We start from the raw sequence: 24123 nt of genomic DNA on the forward strand, positions 1-24123 counted from the left end.
CCAGCAAGACAAGTCAGGTGGTCTGGGACCAGCACAGACCCTGCTCGCTGCTTCAGGAGGCAGTTGGGGGGTGAGCAAGGGGCTGGACCCTGGGGCAGCCTCGGGCTCCAGTCACCCTGCCCCCCACCCCGGACACAAAATCACAGGGTTCCAAGCAGCTGGGCTGGAGCCCAGAGCCACAGGGCCTCTGTCCCACACAGACGTGGTGGCCGCACCTTGGCGCTCAGACCGCAGCCCCACCCCATACGGCCCCCTGGCGCCTCCGAACCCACAGGCACACACCTTGGACCCAGCAGGACTCTGGCAGCCTCACTGTCACCCCAACTCACCTCCAAAGTAGACAACACAAAGCCCCAGTCTGGGCTCCAAAGTTCACAGTCCTGGCCTCCTTCCTTCCTTCCTTCATTCATTCACTCATTCGTTCATTCAAACCATTCAATTCTGGGCCAGGCAAAGAGTTGGACTTGGGGGTTCAGCAAAGAACAAGGCAAACACAGAGCCTCCCTAAGGCACTCATGGTCTATCAAGAAAGTATTCTGATACTTCTCCTGACTGCTGTGTGACCTCCAAGTCACTGCCCCCCTCTGAGGCTCAGTCACTCAGGCCAGAGAGAACCTTAGGTGCAAGGGGGCCAGGACTCAGGGATGGGGTGGTAGGGATGTACATTTGGGCTCCACACACCTTTCTAAGGGTCAGAGGGGATTAAAGGCAGGTCTGGTCACCCATGCAGAGAGAGAGCCACAACACTGGGGGCATCCAGTGTGTACAGGGGGAATGGTGGCTTTTTTAGACCCCTCTCATCCTGAGGTTCTAAACATTTCCCCTGTCCTGTGCCACGATCACATGACCCAGACACAAGCCCCCGCACCCCCCCAATCTTGTTGACTCCCCGCAGTTTATAAAGCTCTCCCTCGACCCAGTTTATAAAGCTCTCCCTCGACCCATGACCTTCAGAATAGCTCATTTACAGATCACAGAGCCTTGTGAGGCAGTGGAGGAGCAAGGGCTCCAGGGCCAGACCCTTCCCCCGCCCCATGCAACATGCCTCCAAGGCTACAGTGAGAATTAAATAAAAAAAGATAGGAGACATGCCCGGCCCAGAGCCTGGCAATGAGCAGGCATTCATGATACAGGTAATGTGGGCATAATTTGCGGGTAAGGAGGGCCCAGAGAGGTAAGTACCTTGCCCAAGATCACACAGCAAGAGAGGGTAAAATTAGGACTGAGGCCCAGTTCTATTAGCCTGCCAGGCCCTGGCTCAATCCAGCTCTACCACTTGCCAACTGTGTGACGTTGAGCAAATCACTTAACCTCTCTGTGCCTCAGTTTTCTTCATCTGTAAAATGGGAGTTCTAACAATTCCTACCTCCAAAGATTATCATGAGGATTAAATGAGCCAATGCATATAAAGTGCTCAGTGGGCAGGGCTCTCAGTATGCGTTAGCTGCTCTTTGTATTATTAAGCCCTCAGAGGTGTGGAAGCTGCCTCCCAAATCATGGCCTCAGCCACTGCCAGGCTCACCACCTCCCATCCCCAGCTGTCTCAGTTTGCTCCAGCCTTCAGGAATCCTATTACAGCCCCTTCTAGAACAACCCATCCCTCTCCCGGCAAGCAGCTCTGGGGGATGGTCCCAGCTCCAATGGGAGGGGCAGGAGGGAGGCGTGCAGCAAGACCTGGCTTCTAGGGGGAGCTCTGTCTTGACACTCTCCTCTCCACGATGCCCCTCTCATCCACCCCACTTCTGCCCCAGCATTTTCCAGATGTCAAGCCCAAAGCTGTCCCTGCCCCTGTGCTGCCCTGGGGCCTCCCAGGACCCCATGCCCCAATCCATGGGGCGGGAGCAGCCATTCGTTTTCAAAAGGCAACTGCTTTTTCTCCAGCAGAGGTCAACCCCACACCAACCCCCAATATGAGGGAACAAGAAACACACTGGGGCTTCCCTGGTGGTGCAGTGGTTGAGAGTCCGCCTGCCGATGCAGGGGACACGGGTTCGTGCCCCGGTCTGGGAAGATCCCACATGCCGCGGAGCGGCTGGGCCCATGAGCCATGGCCGCTGAGCCTGCGCGTCCGGAGCCTGTGCTCCACAATGGGAGAGGCCACAACAGTGAGAGGTCCGTGTACCACAAAAAAAAAAAAAAAGAAGAAACACACTGAATTTGTAGCTGGGGGCACTGTGCTGCTCCCCAGGGAGCAGAAAGCACCAAGTTCCAATCCCAACTCGGGCATGAGAATGGTGTGACACCCCCCCGACCAATAACACCCCTAATAATAATTGTATACATCAAGTATTTGTCCCCAGTTGACAGGTAAGAAAGCTGAGGGTCAGGGCAGGCTACAGCTTGCTCAGTGTCACATGACAACCATTTTTATAGCTTAGCTTAAAACCTCCTCCTCCAGGAAGCCCTCCCTTGCCCTCCAGGCTCCCTCCTGGAAAGGCCCCTTCTCCTGAGAGCTCACTGGCAAGCTGTGCTCAGTCTCCCCAAGGAGCTTATTTTCTCATCACAACACTCCTGTGAGGCTGGCACTGTTATTGTCCCCATTTTACAATGAGGACGTTGAAAGAGAAATCCCTTATCCAAAGTTTCTGTCCCCGGAGCCCCTGCCACCTTGGGTGCTAACAGCAACAGATCCCTACGGTATCCCTGTGTCAGGGCCTGCCCTGGAACAGTCTAGGGGTCCCCAACCTTTAATTTTTAAAGCGAGGACAATCTTGCCCTGGCAACCCAATGTTCACAGTCAACCAGAGGAGCTGGAGGGAAGAGGAGTAGGGAGCTCCTGGATACCTGAAATCGTGGGGGTGGGGAGGGAGCAGGAACCACCAGGCATGGGGCTGGGGATTCAAAGGAATTCCCTGATTGATTTCCCCTTCCCACGGTCCCTCACCCTACCACCCCCCATCCCTACCACATTCCCAATTACACAGAATGGCAACCTTGTAAAAGAACAAGAAGTGAACATTTACTGAGTGTTACTATGTGCCAGGCACTGTGCTAAGAGCTTTACATGTTAACCCCGCTCATTCTCCTATTCTCCCCATTTTACAGAGGTGGAAATGAAAGCACAGAGAGGTTAAGTAACTTTCTCAAGGTCACATAGCCACAAAAAGTGAACTCCCATCACTGGGAATTCAAACAAGGCTAAGTGACACCTAAATCCCTTTCAGCCCTGAGCATCTAAAGAACACTTTTCAAGCTGAAATTTCCAGGATCCCCACACTCTGGGTCTTTCTGGGTAGTGACTTAAGTACAGCAACTGAAGTGGCCCTGAAGGCAGATGTCTCTCAGAGTCATAATTAGCTGGTCTCTCAGGAGAGAGGACTCCCAGAGCAGATGCCAGGACACACACGCACACACCCCAACTCACCATCTGCAGCGCGAATGAGCCCCACTACTCCTACTGAGGCCATCCTGGAGGCTGCTCCATACACACACACACACACATACACACACACACTCCCTTTCATGCTGGTGGGCACCTAGGTGTCATCCTGCCCTTCCCCTACCCTGAGCCAGCCACTGCCCATCCCAGTGATGTCCTGGGAGGCCCCCGCCACGGAGGCCACTGCTGGAGCCATCCTGGTTGGGGCTCTTCTAGTCTAATCTCAGTCTTTCCTGCTTTGGCATCACCCTCTTCCTCTGGTGTGGCATCCTGGCCACTGGTCACCACCCATTAACCCTTTGCCTCCCAGGCCAGATGAGGTGATGTCCCTGCTCGGCAGTCGGGCCCCTGGAAAGGTGTGAAGCCTGGAGAGGGATGCCCCCCTTACCTCGTCCGGAGCCCCGCCCCTCCTCTCCTCCAAGTCAAGCCCACCATCTGAGCCTCCAGGCCCAGACCCCGGGGATGTGCTTTATCTGCCACCCAGCACTGGGTCTGAGCCACACCCACTCTACCTCGGCCTCAGATCCAGGGGCACCCTGTCTTAACCGGGCCTTTCACCTCCGTGCGCTCATTTAATTCTTTCCACCACCTCATGGGGCATGGATTACGAGCCTTGTTTTATGGATGGCGAAGTTGTTCGGCGAGGGACGTGACTTGCCCAGGGGTCACCCAGCTCGGGATCCTGCTGGGCTGCCAGGTCTAAAGCATGCTGTCCGGTGTCCCTTTCATTCATCACACACCAAACACTGACTGAGCTCTTCCTGTGGGTGAGCACACACATCCTCTCATTTAATCTCTCAGGAGGGTGTTATTAACCCCATTCCACAGAGGGGGAAATGGAGGCTCAGAGAGGTGAGACAACTTGTCCAAGGTCACACCACGAATCAGGGGAGGGATCAGGATTTGAACCCAAGGCTGTGTGATTTCCACATCTTTGATTTCAAAGATGGTCTTCCAGAAGTGTAGCTGAGAAAGTGACCCAGTTGCTAGGATGGGCTGGGTCCCTGTCCCTCCCAGGGACCTCTTTTCCTCACCGCACCTGGGGAATAACTGGGGATGAGGCACCCAGCCCACCGGGCCCCATACTCAGCCTGGCATTCAACACTCCCCCACCCCCACCCCCAGCTCATAGCCCCCAGATGGGAAAGGTTGAGGAGTAGCCTGTCTGTCCGAGATGCAACCTCTGAGCCCCTGCCTGACCTCCTCCCATTTCACAGACTGGCCAACTGAGGCCCAAAGAGACTTGCAGTGGCAGAGTAGGCACGGGTCGGGGGGTGGGGGGCGGTTGCCTGAGAGGCCTGGGTCCCTCTCAGCCTGGGGAATGGGGGACAGGCATAGCTCCTAGAACCAACCAAGGGGATCGGGCCTAGAAACCCCCCAGTTCATGCCCTGGCCAGGCTCTAGACACATGCCCATAGGGAACTCACTTGGGACCTGGGTCCCTCAAAAGGGAGGAGGTGGCCTTTCCTCCTGCTCCCCATGATGGAGCTGGGACTGAGCTCAACCCCACGGCTGCTGCGGTCACTCAAAGGGACACCCAGGGGTCACCTCATACATACATACATACTCACCGCTACCTGCACACTCGGCCCCACTCAGGGGTGCATGCTCCACGCACGGGGTAACCCATGCACCTGCCAGCACACGCCTGCACACACACGCACACACACTCGCATGGGTTGGAACACACACCCACCACAGAGATCTCCCCCTCAACACACTCACCCCCTGTAGGCACACACAGCATGGCCAACAGTTCCCAGCCCGTCTCCGGCACACACCGTGCACAATGGGTCACCCTGACACGACCACACGCAGGTAGGGCACGATGGCCCCCATCCATGGGGATGGACTGGTCCTCACGCCTCATCCTTCACCCGTGCACACCCCACAGGTCCCAGCACCCTCCACGGAGGTGGACACACACGCGGTCACACTCACCCACCCCCTCAGGTCACCTTCACACAGGTCCCCTTCCCCCTCCCCCTCCCCGGGCCCCCCTGCCCTCCCGCCGCGACCCTCGGAGGGAGGAACCTAACGCACGCCCTCCCCTCGCAGGGGGAGGCGACCCGATTCCCTAAAAGTGGCCGCGGTCCGGGCACACCCACGAAGCAAAGCCACGTCTGCTCAGACCCGAGACACGCCCAGCGCGGCCCCGCGCCCGGACCCCGGCCCGGACCCCAGGCCGCCCACGGGGAAGGGTCCCGCCCCCGGGGAAACGAGCCCCCGGGAGGCGCGGGCGGCCAGGCACTGGACCCCCGCCCCACCCAGGCCGGCGCGGCGCGCTAGCCGGGGCGCGGGAGCGGGAAGCACTCACCCCCGCGGCGCGCCCCGCCAGCAGCAGCAGCAGCAGTGGCGGCAGGAGCAGCCCGCGGGCCCCTGGCCCGGCCGCGGCTCCGGCCCCAGCGCCAGCCCCGTGGGCGGCCCCGGCGCGGTGCGGCGGCCCGGGCTTCATGGCGGCGGCGGCGGCGGCGGCGGGCGGGCGCCTTTGTTCCCGAGGCGGCGGTGACGGCGGCGCGGCCCGGCGGCTGGCCCGGCGCGCTCTCGGTCGGGGCTCCGGCTCGGCGGCCCGGCTCCGCCCGGCAGCTCCGCGCCCACGGCCGCCGCGCCTGCAGGAAGCGTGCGCCGCCGCCAGGCCGCCCCCAGCGCGGGAGGAGGGGCGGGGAGGGGCGGGGCTGGACGCTGAGCTCCCCCTGCCGCCCGGGGCCGCCCGGGTGCCCCCGCGCCCCACACGCGCCCGCCCGCCCGCCGCGGGATGAGGCGGGTGGGGGGGGGGAACGTGCGAACTGAGACGGGTGGCCGGCCTCGCGGAGGCTCGCTCTGGGGACGGGGTCCCTCAGCGCGCGCCTCCCTGGGCCGTCGCAGGGCTTGGAGGGGAAGGACCCCTCGTGGGGATGCGGGGTACGACCCGGCTTGTCGGAGGGTCTGGGTAGATGGGTCGCATCTGCGTGACCACTAATACCCTCCCCGCTAACGACTCGGTTCACTGGCTCTCCCAGGACCCATCACCCCCGCCCTCAAGCCGGTCCACAGAGGGGGACAGAGGTCATCTGAGTCCACTGGGCTTTGATGTCTCCACGGGTGGGCAGCGGGAACTCAGAGCAGGCGTGGCCCCCTTTGGGCCCTGTCACTGGGGTGGGTAGACCTGGCCTAGTGCTGCTTCCCCACCAGCTGTGTGACCTCAGGCAGGTGTCCCCAGCTCTCTGAGACTCAGATTCCTCACTGTAGGATGCAGACCCCCCTACCCCTGCCCCTGCCCCTGCCCCACATTCCTTTTCCCAAACGTGGTCATTGTGCGTTTCTCTGGTGCCTTTATCCTCACCTGACATACGAGGCACTTCACTTACCCACTGGGGTCTCCCACCACTAGCACATGAGCCCCAGGAGGGCAGCGGTTTGTGTCGTCTTGTTCATTGCTGTGTCCCCAGCACTAGCCCAGGGCCTGGTGCGTAGCAGTGGCTCAATACAAATTTGTTGAATCAATGAATGTGTTTCCCACTCACCTCCCAGTCACCCCCCACCCACCTGTTTTGGGGGAAGAAGGGGGTAAATATTTATTTAGCCCTTACGCATGCCAAGTGGTTTACAGGGGTTATCTCATCTCACCCTCTCAGTGACCCCATGAAGTAGGTGCTATCAATAGCTCCACTTCCTAGATGGGAAACCGAGGCCCAGAGAGGGGAGGTTATTTGCTAGCACTGGCAGGCGGAAAGTCTTTGCCCTCAGCCCCCATGTCCCCACACCCAGTGCAGGGCCTGCCGTCAGGAGATGGGAAATCATTGAGCTGAAACTGGAACACTTCCCCCAAGGAAAAGGGAACTGAAACCAGGACTCATGGAGCCAGTAGGGGTGAGTGCCGGGTGGGCCGGAGGAACAAACTCAGGCACCAGCCATGATTTGGGGGTGTCGGAGGAACCTGGACTGGTCCTTCAGGGACCTTGAGAGGAGGTCCAGAGGTCAGAGGTCAGCTCATTAGGCAGAGCTGCATCCCTGAAAGGGAGTGAGAGCCCCATCCCTAAAGGGTATGTAAGGCCAGGCCAGCTGCCCCTTGGCAGAGATTTGGAGAGGAAGGGAGGGAAACTTTCCAACTCTCTGAGATTCAAAAATCCCTAGGAATTCTGAGGTCCCAGCCTCTGGGAATCCCAGTGCCAAACCTTGAGGAATTCTGACCCTTGGGCACTTTGGGAAGATGGATGGAGAGGGGCTGATGGGACCCAGTAGGTGGGGAGCTGGTTCCAGTTGAGGCAGCACAGCTTGGAGTTGAAGAGTTCTGGCTCTGGGTTGGGCAGATACCTGGGTTCAGATCTCAGTTCTGCCAGTTGTGAGCTGGGTGACTCTAGATGAGTGAGTTTACCTCTCTGAGCCTCAGTTTCCCAACTGTAATATGGGAATAATAATCACATGGGGTTCATTCATTCGTTCATTCATTTATCATCCAAAGGTAAAGTGAGTGCCTGTGTGTGCCACACACAACACTGGCCCAGGGCCAGGTGCCAGGTTGTGAAGATTAAATGAGCTCTTCCTGGCTTTGTACTGGGGGTTCAATAAAGGTGGCTGGGATGATGTTTATAAAGTAAGGGACCAGATGTAGGGACAGTCACCTCCCAGAGGGGCTGCTACAGGCCCAGGGAACAGACTGGTTCTGAGGAGCCCCCAAAGAGCAGAGTTGGGGCCAACAGGGTGAGGGTAGGGGGTATGAGACACCAGATGTCAGCTCTGTGCAAGGAAAGACTTTGGAACAGTTGGAACTGGCCACAGATGGCAGTGGCTACTCTGAGAGGTAGTGAGTACTCTGTCTTGGCAGGTATACAAGGCTCCAAAAACTAGCGATCAGGAAGGCCATTAGAACAGTCTCCACGCACAGGATGGGCCGTGAGCACGGCCCACCTTCAGAGGTTCCTGTCAGTTCTAAGACTTCTAGGGACTTTCCTGGTGGCACAGTGGTTAAGAATCTGCCTGCCAATGCAGGGGACACGGGTTTGAGCCCTACTCCAGGAGGGTCCCACATGCTGCAGAGCAATTAAGCCCGAGCACCACAGCTACTGAGCCTGCGCTCTAGAGACCGCGAGCCACAACTGCTGAGCCCGCGTGCCACAACTACTGAAGCCCGCGCGCCTGGACACCATGCTCTGCAGCAAGAGAAGCCACCGCGATGAGAAGCCCACGCACCGCAACGAAGAGTAGCCCCCACTCACCGCAACTAGAGAAAGCCCGTGTGCAGCAACGAGGACCCGATGCAGCCAAAAATAAATAAATAAAATAAATAAATTTATTTAAAAAAAAAAAAGACTTCTGGCAGCAGCAGCCCTCTTCCCTGACGTCCTGAGGAGGGGGAGGGGGAAGATCTTTGGGCTGGACAGGCCAGGAACGCCATCTGCTGTTCCTCAGAGATACCGGTCACAGCCCGAACTGAGCCAGGTCTGGACGCCACCGCTCTCATCCCACTCCTCACCAACCCCACCCCTCCATCCCCCCCACCCCCGCTCTGCTCTTCTGGGGTTCACAGCTGCACACATTCACCACATTCCAGCACCCGATGCTCCGTGTAGTTCCCCTCCCCCACGACTACCTGTGCATTGGAGCCACGTCCCAGCATCTCAGGGTCTCCCTCACCTGCCCTCCCATCCACACAGGCACCTGCTGCTGCCCCCCCGCCCAGCTCAACTCCCACGGCCCACTTGGCCCCTCGGGAGAGCCTGCCTGACTTCCTTGGGCAGGGCTTGTCCTGCCCCAGCCAGTGCCCATCCTTGCCCTCCCCCCCTTTCAGTCTCTACCATCTGTCACCACCCCCCACTGAAGTGGGAGCACCTCAGTATCCCCAACGGACAATAATCGCGGAACCCAAACAGAGCTGACTATATGCCAGGCATGGCTTTACAAAGTGCACACTGACATTATCCCCACTTTAGATGATGAGTCAAGACACAGAGAAGTCAGGAGATGTGTCCAACGTCACACAGCTGGCGAGTGAGAGCTAAGCTCTTGACCCAGGGTCTTCTTAATGGTTACACTGTAATGCCAGGGGCAGAGGTCTGTTGGGGAGTATTTGATGAGTGAGTTAAAGAGTTAGTGAGGGCTTCCCTGGTGGCACAGTGGTTGAGAGTCCGCCTGCCGATGCAGGGGACACGGGTTCATGCCCCAGTCCGGGAGGATCCCACATGCCGCGGAGCGGCTGGACCCGTGAGCCATGGCCGCTGGGCCTGTGTGTCCGGAGCCTGTGCTCTGCAACAGAAGAGGCTGCAACAGTGAGAGGCCCGCATACCACAAAAAAAAAAAAAGAGTCAGTGAGGGGATCCACACTGTCACATGGACACAACCAATTGGTGGACACACTCAGATGAGCCTGGAAACCAGATAACCCCCCACAGGCATGCCTAACAGCCAGGCCTCACCACCCTCCCCAATGAGACCTTTCTTTGCCCTTGGCCAGGGCTCCTGGCTCCAACAAGGCAGCAAAAGGGAAGTGGAGGCCTCAGTCGGCATCTCTGAGCTCCAGGCCTGAGCTGCCTTATTTGGAGTTGCATTTCTGGGCCTGGCACACAGTAGGTGCTCAGTAGTGGTTGCCTGACGCCACCTGCCCCCGGAGGTTTGGCTAAACAGACTGGCTCTTTGGAACTCACACTGCCATGTAATAATGAGGGCCAGGACCTCCTGAGGGCTTGCTATTCGCCAGGCACTGTTCAGGGCACCTGCCAGGAACGCTGTCCTTCACTCCTCCCCACAGCCGTGTGATCTGTGTACAACAAACACCCTTGCCTCCCAGCTTTGTAGCCGAGAGGAGCCCTTCCAGCGGAGCCTGGCACACAGGGAGCACGATGCACGCGTTCGCTCCTTACTGGCCCCCCATTTTACATCTAGGGAAACTGGGGCCCTGAGGGGCCGGGTGACTGGCCCCGGGTTACACAGCCAGGAAGTGAGAGTGCTGACAGACCACTGCTGTGCCCTCCCCTGTGGCCACAGGGAACTTTGCAATCCTAACTGACCCTCCAGCTCAAGACAATCACAAGCCTGGGAAAACCAGTCTTTGCCTCTCCTGGGCTGCCCCCACGTCCCCCCTGCCCCCTCTGCACCCACCTTCTCCTATCGTAACTTCCAGCCTTGTCCAGGAGGCCAAGAACCCGGGTTTGCTTCTGAGAAAAGTCTGAATGAAATCAGTCCTGATGTTATTGACCCCGAAATCAGGAACCAAAGCAGGATTCTGGCAAGAAGGCTCTGATCTAGGGCCCACAGAGGGCACTTGGGGAGACTCTGACTGTCTGTCTGCTGCCCCAGCAAGTATCACGGGATAAGCTGAGCGGCTGCTGAGGGAGTCCACAGGGCCTGAGCAAGAGTGGGAAGGCTTGGCCTCCATCTGTGGGGGGCCCCCTGCCCACCAAGGGACCTGCCTGTGTGAGGGTCTCAAAGGGCCATGCCTCGAGCCTTTCCTGAGCACCCTTACCCCGTGTTCTGGGCAAGTCCCTTCAAGATGAAGGGTGGGTGATGTCCCCCTGGCACACAGCAGCCAGGCATGGGGCCAGGATTTGAACCCAGGCCTCTGCTAGGTCTGTGAGCTGGGGGTTTGCAAACTAAGGACCCAAAGTGTTCCCGGGAGGCCCCTTGAGGCAGGTGTGGGGATGGGGGAGGAAGTCTGATTTTGTTTGAGATGAGTGCACTGGGAGCCACAGAGCAGGGCTGGCCACGCAGGAGGGACAGGTGGATGCAGACACCCTGTCTCTGGGTCAGTCTGGCCCAGGTGCCAGGCCAGCCAGGGCAGGGTGGTGGCGGCACGTGCAGGAGGAATTGCCGAAACAGCAACTGTTCCAAGAGAGAGGTGGGCTCTGCCCTCAGGCTGGGCAGGGATGAAAACAGGCGTAGGTCCGACTCTGTGGGGCCTGAAGCTTATACAGTTTGACGGGGGTCACAAATACAAAATTAGGAACAGGCTTTGGAAGGGGGTTGTGCCAGTGAGGGGCCCTGAAGCTTAAGCTTCATTAATTTTACATTAATTGTGAACAGAAACCCACAGCCCCGCCAGATGCCATCCACAGTCTAGCAGAGCCAGCGGGGAGACTGGGCAGGGAGAGGTTAACCTCACTCTGAGGCTTTGGGTGTCGTGGAGGGAATATAGGAAGGCTTCATGGTGGTGGTGACACCTCCACTGAGCCATGGCTGGCCGGCCTTGGAGAGTGGGTGCTCTGAAGTGGTCACACTGAGGCTCCACCCACCCGGGAGGGAGGAGAGCTTCTGAAGTCTTGAGCTCGAGCTGGAGGCGTCAGAGGTCCTCTGTGTGGATGAGGCTGAGAAGATTCTGCAGGTTTGCTCACTGTAACCTAGAATGACAGTATGTAGGGCCTTGAGCTGCTCTCCTCACTCCACCCCTTCATCTGCCCATCTCACAGGTAAGAAAACTGAGGCCTGAAAAGTAGAAGTGACTGACCCCAGGTCACACAGTCAGTCTGTGGCAGAACCTAGGCTGCTTTGCTACCTGCCCTGGGGTTTGCTCTACCCACGCCCCTCTCCTTGACTGATTGCCTTGTTGTTTGCAAAGACTCTTGAGGTAGGACCCATCCCACAACCAAGACCTCATTCAAATCCAAGACCATGACTCCCTGTGGCCCCCTTTAGCCAGTCCAAGGTCACGGGCCTCGGAAGTGGCTGTCGGGTTGGGGGATGGGGGGAGAGCCCAGGCCCAGGAGCTGTGTTCACACACCTGCCCTCTTCCCTTGGATGGGGGAGAGGAAGGAGAGAGGGGAAGGGTCAGCAGAGATGCTGAGGAAGAGGAGACAGCAGGAGGTGACGAGGGCACTGCCATTCCAGAAGCCATTTCACTCACACACCCCCATTCCTGGGAATAAATTGCACATTTGAAGTCATTTCCCCGGAAGAAAAAAAAGCCTCTCTAAAAATATATTTTCTTTCTCACCTCATCCTGGGGCTAGAGCAGCCCAGCTGGGTGACAACCAAAAAAGCCAGTGGAGGAGAGTGACCTGGAATTGGGGAAGGGGGGGGTGAGGGGAAAGTGAGAAAGATTGAGGGGGGTGGGAGACCCTCCTGCCCCAACACCATGGAATCTGAGTGAGTACGACTGTCACTGAGATATTTCATGTGTCTTGTGGGACTATTATCTTTGAGACTCACAGAGACTAGCAAAGCTCACCCTCATGTTCCTGAGCCGCTGCTGTGGGCCAGTCACAGATCCAGGTGCTGAGGGAGTTGCCATCCCAGGGCAGGAGGTGGGCAAGGAGCAAGGACAGTTGGCCCTCCGCATCCTCGGGTTCTACATCCATGGATTCAACCAACCTCGGATGGAAAATACTTGGAAAAACATTCCAAAAAGTTCCAGAGAGCAAAACATGAATTTGCCACACGCTGGCAACTATTTACATAGTGTTTACATTGCATTAGGTATTATAAGGAATTTAGAGATGATTTAAAGTATATAGGAGGATGCGCGTAGGTTATATGCAGATATTATGTCATTTTATATGAGGGACTTGAGCATCGGTGGATTTTGGTATCCACAGGGGTCCTGGAACCCATCTCCCATGGATACGGAGGGGGCGACTGTAACTGCATTCACGTGGCACAGGCAGGTCCCTGCTTCGTCCCTCACCCTCTGTGTGTCCCTGAGCAGGTCACTCCCCTTGCCCTGGGCCTCAGTCTTCTCATCTGAAAATGGATCAGATCTGGGAACACCAAACTTAATTCCCAGCTTCCTGCAAGGAGCCCTGGGAAGGGGCATGGCAGAGGGCAAGAGTGCGGGGGACTCTGGCCCCTGGGCTCTGAGGAGAGGCCTGGGGGACTCTGCTATGTGCCAAATGCTTCCAGTGTGCCCTATGAAGTAGGACTATTATTATCCCATAATAAGAGGTTAAATGACTCACAAAGGTCACAGAGGGCTGGTAAAGCTGGGATTTGAAGCTAGGCAGCTCTGGGTCATAAAAAGACTTGGACATTTTCATTGTTTGAAAGCTTGACACATAAGCCAGAGATGTAGCCCCCAAAGAGACACCAGGGCCTCGGGTCACGTTAACAGAGGCATGGGGCCACCCTCCTCAGCCCCAACCATCTGACCTCATACCAGCCCTGTGAGGGTGGCAGGGCTGGGCTACCATGCCAGGTGACAGTTGGGGAAACTGATTTGTCAGGGGTTACACAGTGAGGCAAAGGCAAAGCTAGGGTCTGTGAGCCAGATCCGTGACCATACCCTGCCACCCCAAAGCAGAGGGAGGGAAGGAAGTGGGGAAGCTTAGTCTTAGAGCAGATACCAGACCTGAGGTCTCTGGATGAGATGGGACTCTTCACTCCGGAGCCCCTCAGGCCTGGAGAAAAACATCCCAAGCCCTGACCTTGGAGCCTTGAGCCCTTACGCCTCTATAATGCTTTCCTTAGGCAACAGCACCCTCGTGTGGCTGCAGCTGGCAACTACATGAAGTCACAGTTTTCCTCCCCGCGAAATGCCGAACTATCCAGTGCCTCACACTTCTCTGGAAACCCAACTAGAGAGACCAGCTATCCCTGGAGCTGATGGAAGGTGGCAAGAGCAAGGTGGCACGGATAGAGCACTGAACTTGGAGTCAGGAAACTTCAGATAAAATCCTTACTTGGTTATTAACTCATTGTGTCTTGGGTCCCAAACACCTCATCTGAATAATGGGCTGATAACATCCACCTTACGTTTCTCCCTAATGCTTTCAAGAGGATCAAAGTCATCACAAATATGAATGTGCTCTGTAAACTGTAAAGCCCTGTGACTAGGCAAAGGATTATTATACAGAGTGTGAGGAGTCCATGTTGGAGGGTCTCTGGAAGAGATCTAGAATGCGGGCATCTACACAGCGGCAGCCCAGGACCTCACATCCTTGGGCAGACTCGTTAGCAGTTGGTAAAATGAGGAGGTTCAGCCTGCTCCCTGAAACCCAATCCTGCAGAGGGAGGGGTCCACCCCAGCCCCAAACCCTCCCATGAGGCACCAAGGGAAGCCTCAGGCCAAGCATTGGTCTGACCCAAAGACTTGCATCAGAACCCGGAACCCGTCTCCGTATCTACACGATGAGGACCACCACATTTCTTGCAGGACTGTTGTGAGGAATTAGAGAACATGTAAAAACCATCTCGGGCTTCCCTGGTGGCGCAGTGGTTGAGAGTCCGCCTGCCGATGCAGGGGACACGGGTTCGTGCCCCGGTCCGGGAAGATCCCACATGCCGCGGAGCGGCTGGGCCCGTGAGCCATGGCCGCTGAGCCTGCACGTCCGGAGCCTGTGCTCCCCAACGGGAGAGGCCGCAACGGTAAGAGGCCAGCGTACCACAAAAAAAACCCCACCAAAAAACCATTTCTTGGGTGCCTGGCACAGAGATGGTTCATGACAAACGTCTTTACGTAAACTTCTGTACATAATGGACAAGCATTGTTTTGTTCCCCAAAACGTGTGCACAGCCATTGGATGAGTGATTTTAAAGGTAAAAAAACAATAAACACCATTCATTTATTATGCCAATGTGCCAGGCATTCTGCTAAGGCTTGTTATTTCATCCTCACAACCAACCTTGGACATAAAGTACTGTTTTTCCCACATTTCACAGAGAAGAAAACTGGGCCTCAGAGAGATGACCCAGGTAATAAAAGGCAATTGGGATTAAACCCTGTATTTGTCTGACTGCAAAGCCTCCCCAGGCCTCAAAGACACAGGATGGAAGGCGCGGGAGGTATCACGTATCTAAACTAGCACCTTGCTTTGTTACCACTAAAAACACAAACACAAAACATTACACTAAATGCTAAGAATAAAGGGAGAGAAAAAAAAAAAAAACACCCAAATTACAAAGTCCAAGTATAAACAGTCCAGGTGGAAAAGAAGCAAACCTGCACCCAAGTGCCAGGCACTTGACACGTTTATTAACAATTCCATCTTACTTCAGCTCCGTGAGGTGTTACTCCAAACTTATGGAAGAGGAAACTGAGGCTCAGACAGGCAAAATTACCATCTCAAGGACACAGATAGTAGACCCATGGAAGGGAAAGATATCCAAGCCTCCTGCTTTGCCTAATTTGTACATGGCCTCTGCAAGGGTCCAGTAAAACTATAACCAGCTAACGGCTATAACTTTCCATGACGTGATGTGAGAACCACTTCACATACACGATATCGCCTTCCATCAATTTCCAGCAAGGGATTCGGTTAAACATTGGGTGAAGTAACACCAGCCCACACAATGAGTAGTGGGAGCCGTATGTGAACCCTGGTCTGATTCCAGAGCCACCTCCATCCAGCATGCTGTCTCTGGCAGGCCCACGACAGCTACGGCCTGGGAAGAGGGTTGGGGAATGACCCGATTACAGTCACTAAGGCAAAATCAGGTCCTGGACTTGAAACCTCCATTAGCTCAGCTACCTTTCTGTCCCTTTCTTCCCGGGATCCACAGGGCCTGCTAGTGACCGTCCCTCACCCTTGGGAGGGGACCATGCAAAGTCCCTTCTGCGCGCACCCTGACGCTCCACTTTCAGCGCCAACATTGGTCTAAGTTTCAGTGGTGGCTTTTTGCCAAAGCTGCTTCTGAAGCAAAGGTGGTAAAGAAGGGAAGGTGGGCATCTTAAGGCACAGGTGACAGGTACCTCAGTGAGCTAGAGCCTCCTGAACTCAAAGCTGGAAGAGGTCCCTTATGTGATGCTAAGATGAGCAACCTAGGATAATGGGCCAGCCTGGGCCAGCCCTGGTGTGTGGGCCTGGAAGGGCAGGGTGTGGACAGGAGCAGCCCAGACAGACAGAGGAGAGGAAAGGGGGCCTCAGGGCAGGGAGGCCTGGACAGATGCCTTACCTACCACCCTGCCTCAGAAAATTAGGAGCCAACACTTGGCCAGGAGACATTTGTAATCTGTTGAATTCTAATCTAGACCCTGGGCCCACAAACGGTGCAGAGGCCAGAGGGAGTGAATGAAGAGCACCGTAGAGAACCAGGCAGATCGTGGGGCTCAGGCTTTTTGAGAATGCGCCCCATGATGTGTGCACAGACTCTGGGCCCAGGAAGGCGAATATTCTGGTTTTTCAAAAGCAGTTGGACATCCTGATTAATGTGGTTATGTCTTTGATTTTGAAACAAAACACAAAACAAAACAAGCAGAAACAAAGAGGGACAAACAAGGAAAGGGCTGTCTGTCCCGGGGCACTATATTGGAAAAAAATAATAATAAAGTACAAACTCAGATTCCAAAGTTCTGTATTTTTCAAAATAAAGATCACACATTGTTTAGAGACAATCTACACAAGAGTTACAAAAAATAGTTGCCCAGGCATAAGCATACACAGGTTTGTTAATTATACACATATGGTTACAAGTGTGCTTGCAAAAAAGTTCATTGGAAATATACACAAGGCTCTGGAAATGTACACCGTGTAGTGTTACAATTCTATATTCAAACAAGGAAAATTGACAGTATGTTACATTCACTTACAAGTAGACAAAATGCAAAATACAGTTCATCTTCTGTACAAAAAGGAAGGGCAATTCACACTTTACAAGGTGAGAGGGGCTCTGATTGTAAGGAAAGTTAGGGCGGGGCTGAACTTTGCACGTCCTTTTGACTGTCACAAAATAAGCAAAACAGTACTTTTTTAGGATTAAAAAAAACCAAAACCACTAGTATGAACTGAATCATCTTGAATAACATTTAGAAAGGATCTTGCTACTATCTGACTAGATGACAAATAAAACCAAGCTATTTTATTCTTTTTAAAAGGTAACTAGGCTGTATAAAGAACATTTATTCCTTCAAAAGAAAAAAAAATTTACTTCTGGTTGAAATTACAATTTACAATATACAACACTATATGCTACGACCATAAAAGGTGTGAATATACACTGAATGCACAGGGCTGGCTAATTTTCTTTTCTTACCAAAAAACGTGTTTATGTTGATTCAAACTTCTCCACATTTACATTACAGGTATACAAATGTACAATTGTACAATCAAAAGTATGTTCGACTACTAGGGTACATTATAGATACAGATTAGACATCAAAACAAGAAAATACTACAAATTTGTATATATGCAAAGTCTACACCAAGTATACACTATATATTTATAGAAGCAAGACCAAAAGCAGAGTTGGATTTTTTTTTTCTCATGCTAAGTAATCAGATTTTGCCTTTCAATGTTAACAGAAAAAAGTCCAGTAGGCAGTAAACAATTATACCCGCCTGGCCTTGAAAGACATTCTGGGTGCTCACATCTCCTCCTCACAAAATAGACTACACTATTTTCTTCAGCATAGTAGTCTCCAAAAAAGGCAATTTTTAGAAATTTCATAAACTTAATGTCATAAACTGAAGCTTTAGCAACTCTGAAATGATTTCATTTTATATATATATATTTATATATATATATATTTTTATAAACATTGTTAAATGCCAGTTTGGGGTCATTTAACTAAAATTCAAACTTCTCAGGTTTTTTTGTTTGTTTTTCTTTTTTACTAAAATGAGGAGTTGGGGAACAGCTATTTGCAAAACTTGCCAGCGAGGCAAATGAGTTAAAAACTTTTCTTTTTTTTTTTTTTTTAAACTTTTTTGTTAAACCAACCACCCTGAAAGTTTCCACATGTGGAATATAGATACAACGTTGAACAAAATATGTGGCCTCCCATGTACATTGGTTACCTATGTACAAGTATCCTATACACCAGTAAAACAACAGGGCAATTAGTCAATTAAAAAAAATAATTAGTACATGTTATGCGTAATAAAATTAAACAAATTTACAAAGGCTTTTCCACTTGTGGATTTGATTCCTTTTTTGGGAGGAGTGGGTAATCCTGGAGCAACCATTTACCCATTTCAGATTCTACACTAGAATATTTCTGGTTGCTGGTTGGATTCACCAGTGGGCCAGTGAGGTCAGTGGGAACAAGGGGACGGGGGAGACACTGCCTCAGATAATACCATTAGGGGGGCCACAGATGGGCCCTAAGTCAACGCCATTCTTCATGTAGTATTTCTCCAGCTTGGCCAGAATGTGCTTGCCGTAGGTGTACTTGCGAAGAGTCGCGATGTGAGGCCGGATCTGGGGAGAGAGCAGAGTCCATGTCATTCTGGCCTGAGGCAGGTTCGGGCGGGCTCCTGGGTAACCTGCTCCCAGGCACCACAGGGCGCCCGCCAGCACGCACGCCTCATAAGCAACACCTTTCACTGGCTCAACCCGGGCCCCTGAATTCTCAGGCTGCACTGACCAAACAGATGAGGGGAGCAGCTCCTAGCCTAAGCACCGAGGCAGGACCTGAGAGCTCTGGAGGTCGGACAGCCACAGACCACTTCCAGAACAGTATGTGGAGAAAGTGCATCCCAAGACTGACAATCACACTGTCCACCACTGCCTGCACTGTGTCGCCCTCAAGGAGGCTTTTGGCCCCTCTGGTCCCTCGCAAGGCACCTCAGCTCTCCTGAGCAGCGGGGGTTTCTTTCTGGGCACCATGAATCCTGTGCTCACCACCTGACCCTGCTCTCCAGTTCATAGAGAATCACAAAAAGCTACTAATGATGACAATAAAAATGACTAACATAAGCCAAGCACAGTTCATTTTGAAGCTTCATAAGAGAGGTGTGATTATCCCCATTTCACTGACCAAAAAATGGAGGCACAGTGGTAAGTCACTCATCTAAAGTCAAATGGCTAATAAGGGACAGCAGAGGTATGGGAACCCCACTGTCTGGCTCCACCGGAAATTTTTTCTTTTCCTCCAGAAATTCTTCTTCTCCCCACTGTCCCCCATGGCTCTGCTCCAGCCTCACCCTTCACCCTCTCCAAGCACACTCCGATCAGCCCTACGAGGATCTCTTCTGTTCTCTGGGCAGACTCATGTCCGCAAGTCCTGTGCATCCCAGACAACTCGGGAGGCGCTTCCTCTCTGGAACCCCCTTTCCTCTTCTGTGAGTTCATGGAGCCTTCTACATACCTCAGCTACAGCACATAACACACTGTGTTCGCAGTCATTTGCATAACCACCAACCGTCCACACAGACGGTGAAGACCCACAACATTAACCTGCTTCCCCATCGCAGCTCGCGCTCATACTCAAAACACAGGACAGTGTACCAGGAAGATGGATGCTCTCAAGCCTGAGCGCTCTAGGCTGACTATTTTGTCTGTTTCGTTGTGCCCTCAAAGCAAAGAAGGATCAAGTGGCTCTAGAAACCATTTCTGCACCCCACACAGCACACAGACCTGTATCAGCTATTATATTCTCACCTAGGAGCCTGTCTGGAAAACTATTCACAGTCCTTGGCTCAAACTCTGAGCTGTGTGACCCGGACCATTTGCCTAACCTTCCTAAACGCATCTATAGAAAGGATGCCACACTTTCATTTGGGTTGCAGTCTGGACTCTATACACAGCTGATGTTTTGGTCACTAGAACTGGAGGCTACAAACCCCGAGCTGTGTGACCCGGACCATTTGCCTAACCTTCCTAAACGCATCTATAGAAAGGATGCCACACTTTCATTTGGGTTGCAGTCTGGACTCTATACACAGCTGATGTTTTGGTCACTAGAACTGGAGGCTCCAAACCCCCCTTGCTTTTGGTAGCTCTTCTTTTAGAAACTAAGTGAAATTCAATTCATTCACCTGTCTCTCCCAGGACTGGCTCACTGGCTCACTGGTGAGACCACTTAACCTTTACACCTGTCCTCTTCCAGACAAAAAACTAATAACCCATGTGCGTGTACGACATTGTTGAACTCCATTTTTCACTTGATTTAAAGGAAATGCTGAACTATTCTAACAGTCCCCCATCCAGTCCTCACTGCCTCATCTCCCGCTGCCTCCCCTCCTCCAAGTTACTCATCAGTCAGGACCATTATTTGAAACGTAGATGTGATTCTGGCACCACAGTCCTGTCCCACTGGACTTGCTGTACTTCTTCAAATACACTGTCTTGTCTCCTGCTTCCAAACCTTCAAGCTCTAGGTTCCCTCTGCCTGGAAAAGGTTCAGGGCTTTATTCCAATGTCACTCTCTTGGGGAGCCTTCTCTGCACCCCGCATTAGAACAGGCACCCTCCACATTCTCCCACAGCTCTCCCCAGCACTTCCCCAGCATCGGTGTAACCATCTTCCACACTGCTGTGTCTACCAACACAGTGCCCTGGTTGGTAAAGGAGCGCTTGCTGTAGAGCATGCATGCTTGTTAACTATTTGTTGAATGAATGAACGAATGAACTAACCTGCCGTGTGTCTCCAACATTCCCTCTGCCTTCACCAGCGTCTTGACATGCCTATCTGAGTCTCACGGCTTAAGGACTTTGGACTCCCCAGCCTTCAATTGCCATGGCTGACACCAGCGCAGTGTTCTGTTGTGTTTTGTTTTGAACTGGAAGTGGTGGGTACCTCATCTGGCTCAGAACTTGAGTCCATAACCAAGATTCTCATTACTGAACTTTGTTCTCAGAGAGGGCAAGTGGCTCATCACTGCCAGACCACGGCCATCCCCTCCATCGAGAAGGGCTGAGTGAGTTCAGAGCCCGAAGGCTGAGGGTTCAGATCAGCAGCCCTGAAGGCTCACAGCACTGCCTAGCGCAGACACAGCGCGGCACACCTGCCTGTGGGCTGGTCCGGCTTCCCGGGCCCCGTGGTCTGTGTGGGGCCCGCTGGACCTGCTCCACGACTGCTCTGAGGCCATCGGCCTCTTCACGTGCTTTCTGTGCCAGCTCCCACCCACAGCACCCAACAGTTCAGATTTCTGTCCGTTTTTCCTAACTCCTCTGTAGCCCAGACTTCTCCTCCTGCAAAGCCTCCCCTCAAAGCCTCGGGCACGTGCTCTCACGTCTCACCACTGCTTCCCGTCGCCCTTCCCCACGCGTGCTCCGTGGGCAGGGTTCAGTCTCGGCCATCTCTGTGCTGACGTCTGGCACACAGTGGGCACCAGGTCAACGCGCCAGGTCAGGCACTGCCCTGGGCAGGCGCTCAGTCAGTAAACAGTGGTGGAATGAATGATGAAAGGGAAGAGGGAGGAAAGGAAATAAGGCAAGCGGGTTGATGTGCTGAACTGAGAAGCTGGTCTCCTAGGAGCCAAGGGGCGGAAACATGGGCTTAAGATCGAGGCGGGGACTCCCTCACAAAGACGGAGTTTAACACTCACACCAGTGAGTTACTGACAGAGGGCCGGCAAACACAGGGATAATGGCCATTCCAGGTAAAAGGAAAAAGAAGCATAGCATGAGACGCAATCCAGTGACAAAGTCTGCAAAAAGCAGCAAGATGCCCACCCTCCTTTGCACTTCAGAAATGAGAAGAACCAAGGGCCCGGCGCTTTCTCTCTGGCTGAGATCTGCACAGACTGGCCTACCTTATGCATGACGATCTTCCTCTGGGCTGGCTCCGCCACGTCGATCATCTTCTGGACCACGTAGTTGGCGTACTGGTCCTTCATCATGGTGTATAAGGCACTGTGGGGGCCGTCGTTCATGGTGCACACCTCGTCGATGAGCACGGCGCGCTCCGTACGGGAGGCGTGAGTGACACACTTCTCCACAACGTTGCTGGAATGAGATAAATCCAGGGACAACTCTTAGAGGGACCCTGTTAGGCTGTGCTTGTCTGGCCTCTGCCCTGACCTCAGGATCAGCAGCAAAAGAGCTCTTAATATTTTTGGCAGATTAATTCCTCTTCTGTTTGGCTCTATGAGACTCTACCTTTGCCATCTGTGACTACCGATGTGAACCATGGCCGAGCCCAGGTCTTGGAGGATACCAGAACCCAACCCTCTAACAGGTGAGTGTAACAAGCTCAGGTAAGTGAAGGTTCACAAGACTGGTTAACAGCTGAATTGGTTAATGAGCGTAATTTCAACAGGTATCAGAATCTATGAATTCTTTGCTCACCTCTGTGAGCTTAATGAGGCCAGGAACAAGTCTCACTTGCATCTAGATCCCTAGTGCCAAGCACAGAGCCTGGCACTACAGACTTGGTCTACAGACTTATTGGGCGAAGAAAGATACAAGTAGGAACCACAGCCCTCATTCAACTACTTCACGCTGCCTCTGAAGAACAAGAAGAACCCCCCGGTATATCCGCATTTCTAAACACTTCATAGATGTATCATCTTGGGAAAGGAAAAAAAGAAATGTGGTTACATTAAATCAGAGTTCTTCTACAATCCAGAGGGACTGTAGCAGCTGATGAAATTACACCCGGCCATGCTCAAGGGCACTCACCATCCAGGAGTGACTGACTACTCGTGAATGTTTGGTTTTGTTAAGTCATCACTACTCTGCATCTGTGGCTCTGTGGGTATGAGGAAGTTGTATGATGTCAAAGAACAAGAACAGTACTTATTCTTTGTATTTGTATTACTGGAGCCAATACTTCGCAGAGAGAGCATCTGGTAGGTGGGCCTCGCAAAGAGTTCATGACTAGGGGAAGAGCTGCTCTGGATCACAGGACACTCAGGTAGAAAAGGAACTTTCAAACCTAGCTAATGCAGAAAGCTCTTTTCTGACAATCCTGAAAGACGGCCATTTAGCCTCTGCTTGGGAATTTCCAGTGATTTGGAAGTGATTCCAGGGCATCCTACCATACGAGTGAATGGCTTTGTTAAACATTCTTTACATACTGAAATAAAATATGCTTCCCTGAAATTTCACCCATTTGTCTTAATTTTGCCTTCAAGGGCTGAAAAAAGGATGTGTATACCCACTCCAGAAGCACCAAAAAAGCAGAGATAGTGTCTTACTCCTTCTTTCAAAGGCCAGCCTCCCTCAATAATTGAACAGTCATCACAAGTAACCATCACCAGAACAAGTCCCTATTCCAGAGGTTTTTAAACCATAAGAGGGTGTTGCTTCCATGGAGCTCTGAAAGGACCCCCTCCATGTTACCTGGTTTAGCGTACTGAGTATTTATTATTTGCATGCTTTTACTCAGAAAACAAAATTCTCAAGCTAAAAATGTCCAAGAACTACCATCCTACCAGATACTTTTTCAATCTTCCTTCTTAAGATACACAGAGTAAATCAAATCTGATAATCAATCAGGTTTAATTAAGACAACAGCCTCTCCCTTCTGATACAGGAGCAATGTGAGAAAACTTTTACCCCCACCTTCCTTCCACAGTACTATGCAATTCTAGCACGAGCTGAAGGTGTGGCATGTGGAAGTGAATCTCCTAATAGCCACTGCCTTCTCCCTTAGCAGAAAAGGGAGTTAAGACATTACTGAGCTGGTTGAGTAGCACAAAGCCAGTCACGATCTCCAAATGTTCAGGCAACTCATCACTTTTTAGAACTGCCTGGCTGGGTTGTACCTTCATCCACCCGAGGACTGCTTCCCCTACAAAGTGGTCAGGATTAGAATAGGATTTTCTACTAAACTAGGTTGCAGACAGGACACACATTCTTCTGGGTGGAGGACTGAATCCTCAGCATTGACCTGTCTTCCAAGAAAGCAAGCAGGTAGATCAGCTATCACCACTTGGTAGGATCACTGATCAGGATCCCACTTGGCCAAAGGCTTCCTTCCACCTTAACACACAATCCACATTGTTCCAGTCTTTAAAGTCTATTCTAGCGTTTCTGAAACTGTGGTTCCCAACCCACTTATGGCTGAGGAAATCAGCTTAGTGATTTGAGACTGTTTTTTTTTTTTAAATGAAACAGAATAGTAAGTATCAGAATTAATTATGAGCAATATATCTTCAGTAACATGTGTATGCACATGCCTATGCACTCAAAGTCAATGAAAAATTTACTTTGTATTCCATATTAACATCCAAAATG

General features: G+C 52.8%; 2 protein-coding genes and 1 non-coding gene across 15 annotated transcripts in view; all 3 read right to left on the reverse strand.

The window, feature by feature from the left end:
* SDC3 (syndecan 3) overlaps positions 1-5804 on the reverse strand; it is a 38466-nt gene extending 32662 nt beyond the window's left edge. The window contains exon 1 of the mRNA XM_060089327.1: positions 5697-5804. The gene's annotated coding sequence lies outside the window, so the exon portion shown is untranslated. The remainder of the gene's footprint in view (positions 1-5696) is intronic.
* Positions 5805-16556: 10752 nt separating this feature from the next.
* Positions 16557-24123, reverse strand: part of PUM1 (pumilio RNA binding family member 1) — a 130745-nt gene continuing 123178 nt past the window's right edge. For all 13 annotated transcript variants that reach the window (XM_060089341.1, XM_060089340.1, XM_060089337.1 and 10 more), the window contains 2 exons: positions 21696-21888; positions 16557-18418 (listed from right to left, as the gene is read on the reverse strand). In XM_060089341.1, coding sequence (XP_059945324.1) covers positions 18287-18418; positions 21696-21888 — 325 coding nt within the window. In that variant the 3' untranslated portion in view covers positions 16557-18286. The remainder of the gene's footprint in view (positions 18419-21695; positions 21889-24123) is intronic.
* LOC132484766 (small nucleolar RNA SNORD103/SNORD85) lies at positions 20742-20826 on the reverse strand. The gene has a single exon (XR_009531317.1). It is a non-coding gene; the product is annotated as a small nucleolar RNA SNORD103/SNORD85 (small nucleolar RNA).

The sequence above is a fragment of the Mesoplodon densirostris genome, chromosome 2, assembly GCF_025265405.1.
Source record: "Mesoplodon densirostris isolate mMesDen1 chromosome 2, mMesDen1 primary haplotype, whole genome shotgun sequence".
NCBI classification, from domain to species: domain Eukaryota; kingdom Metazoa; phylum Chordata; class Mammalia; order Artiodactyla; family Ziphiidae; genus Mesoplodon; species Mesoplodon densirostris.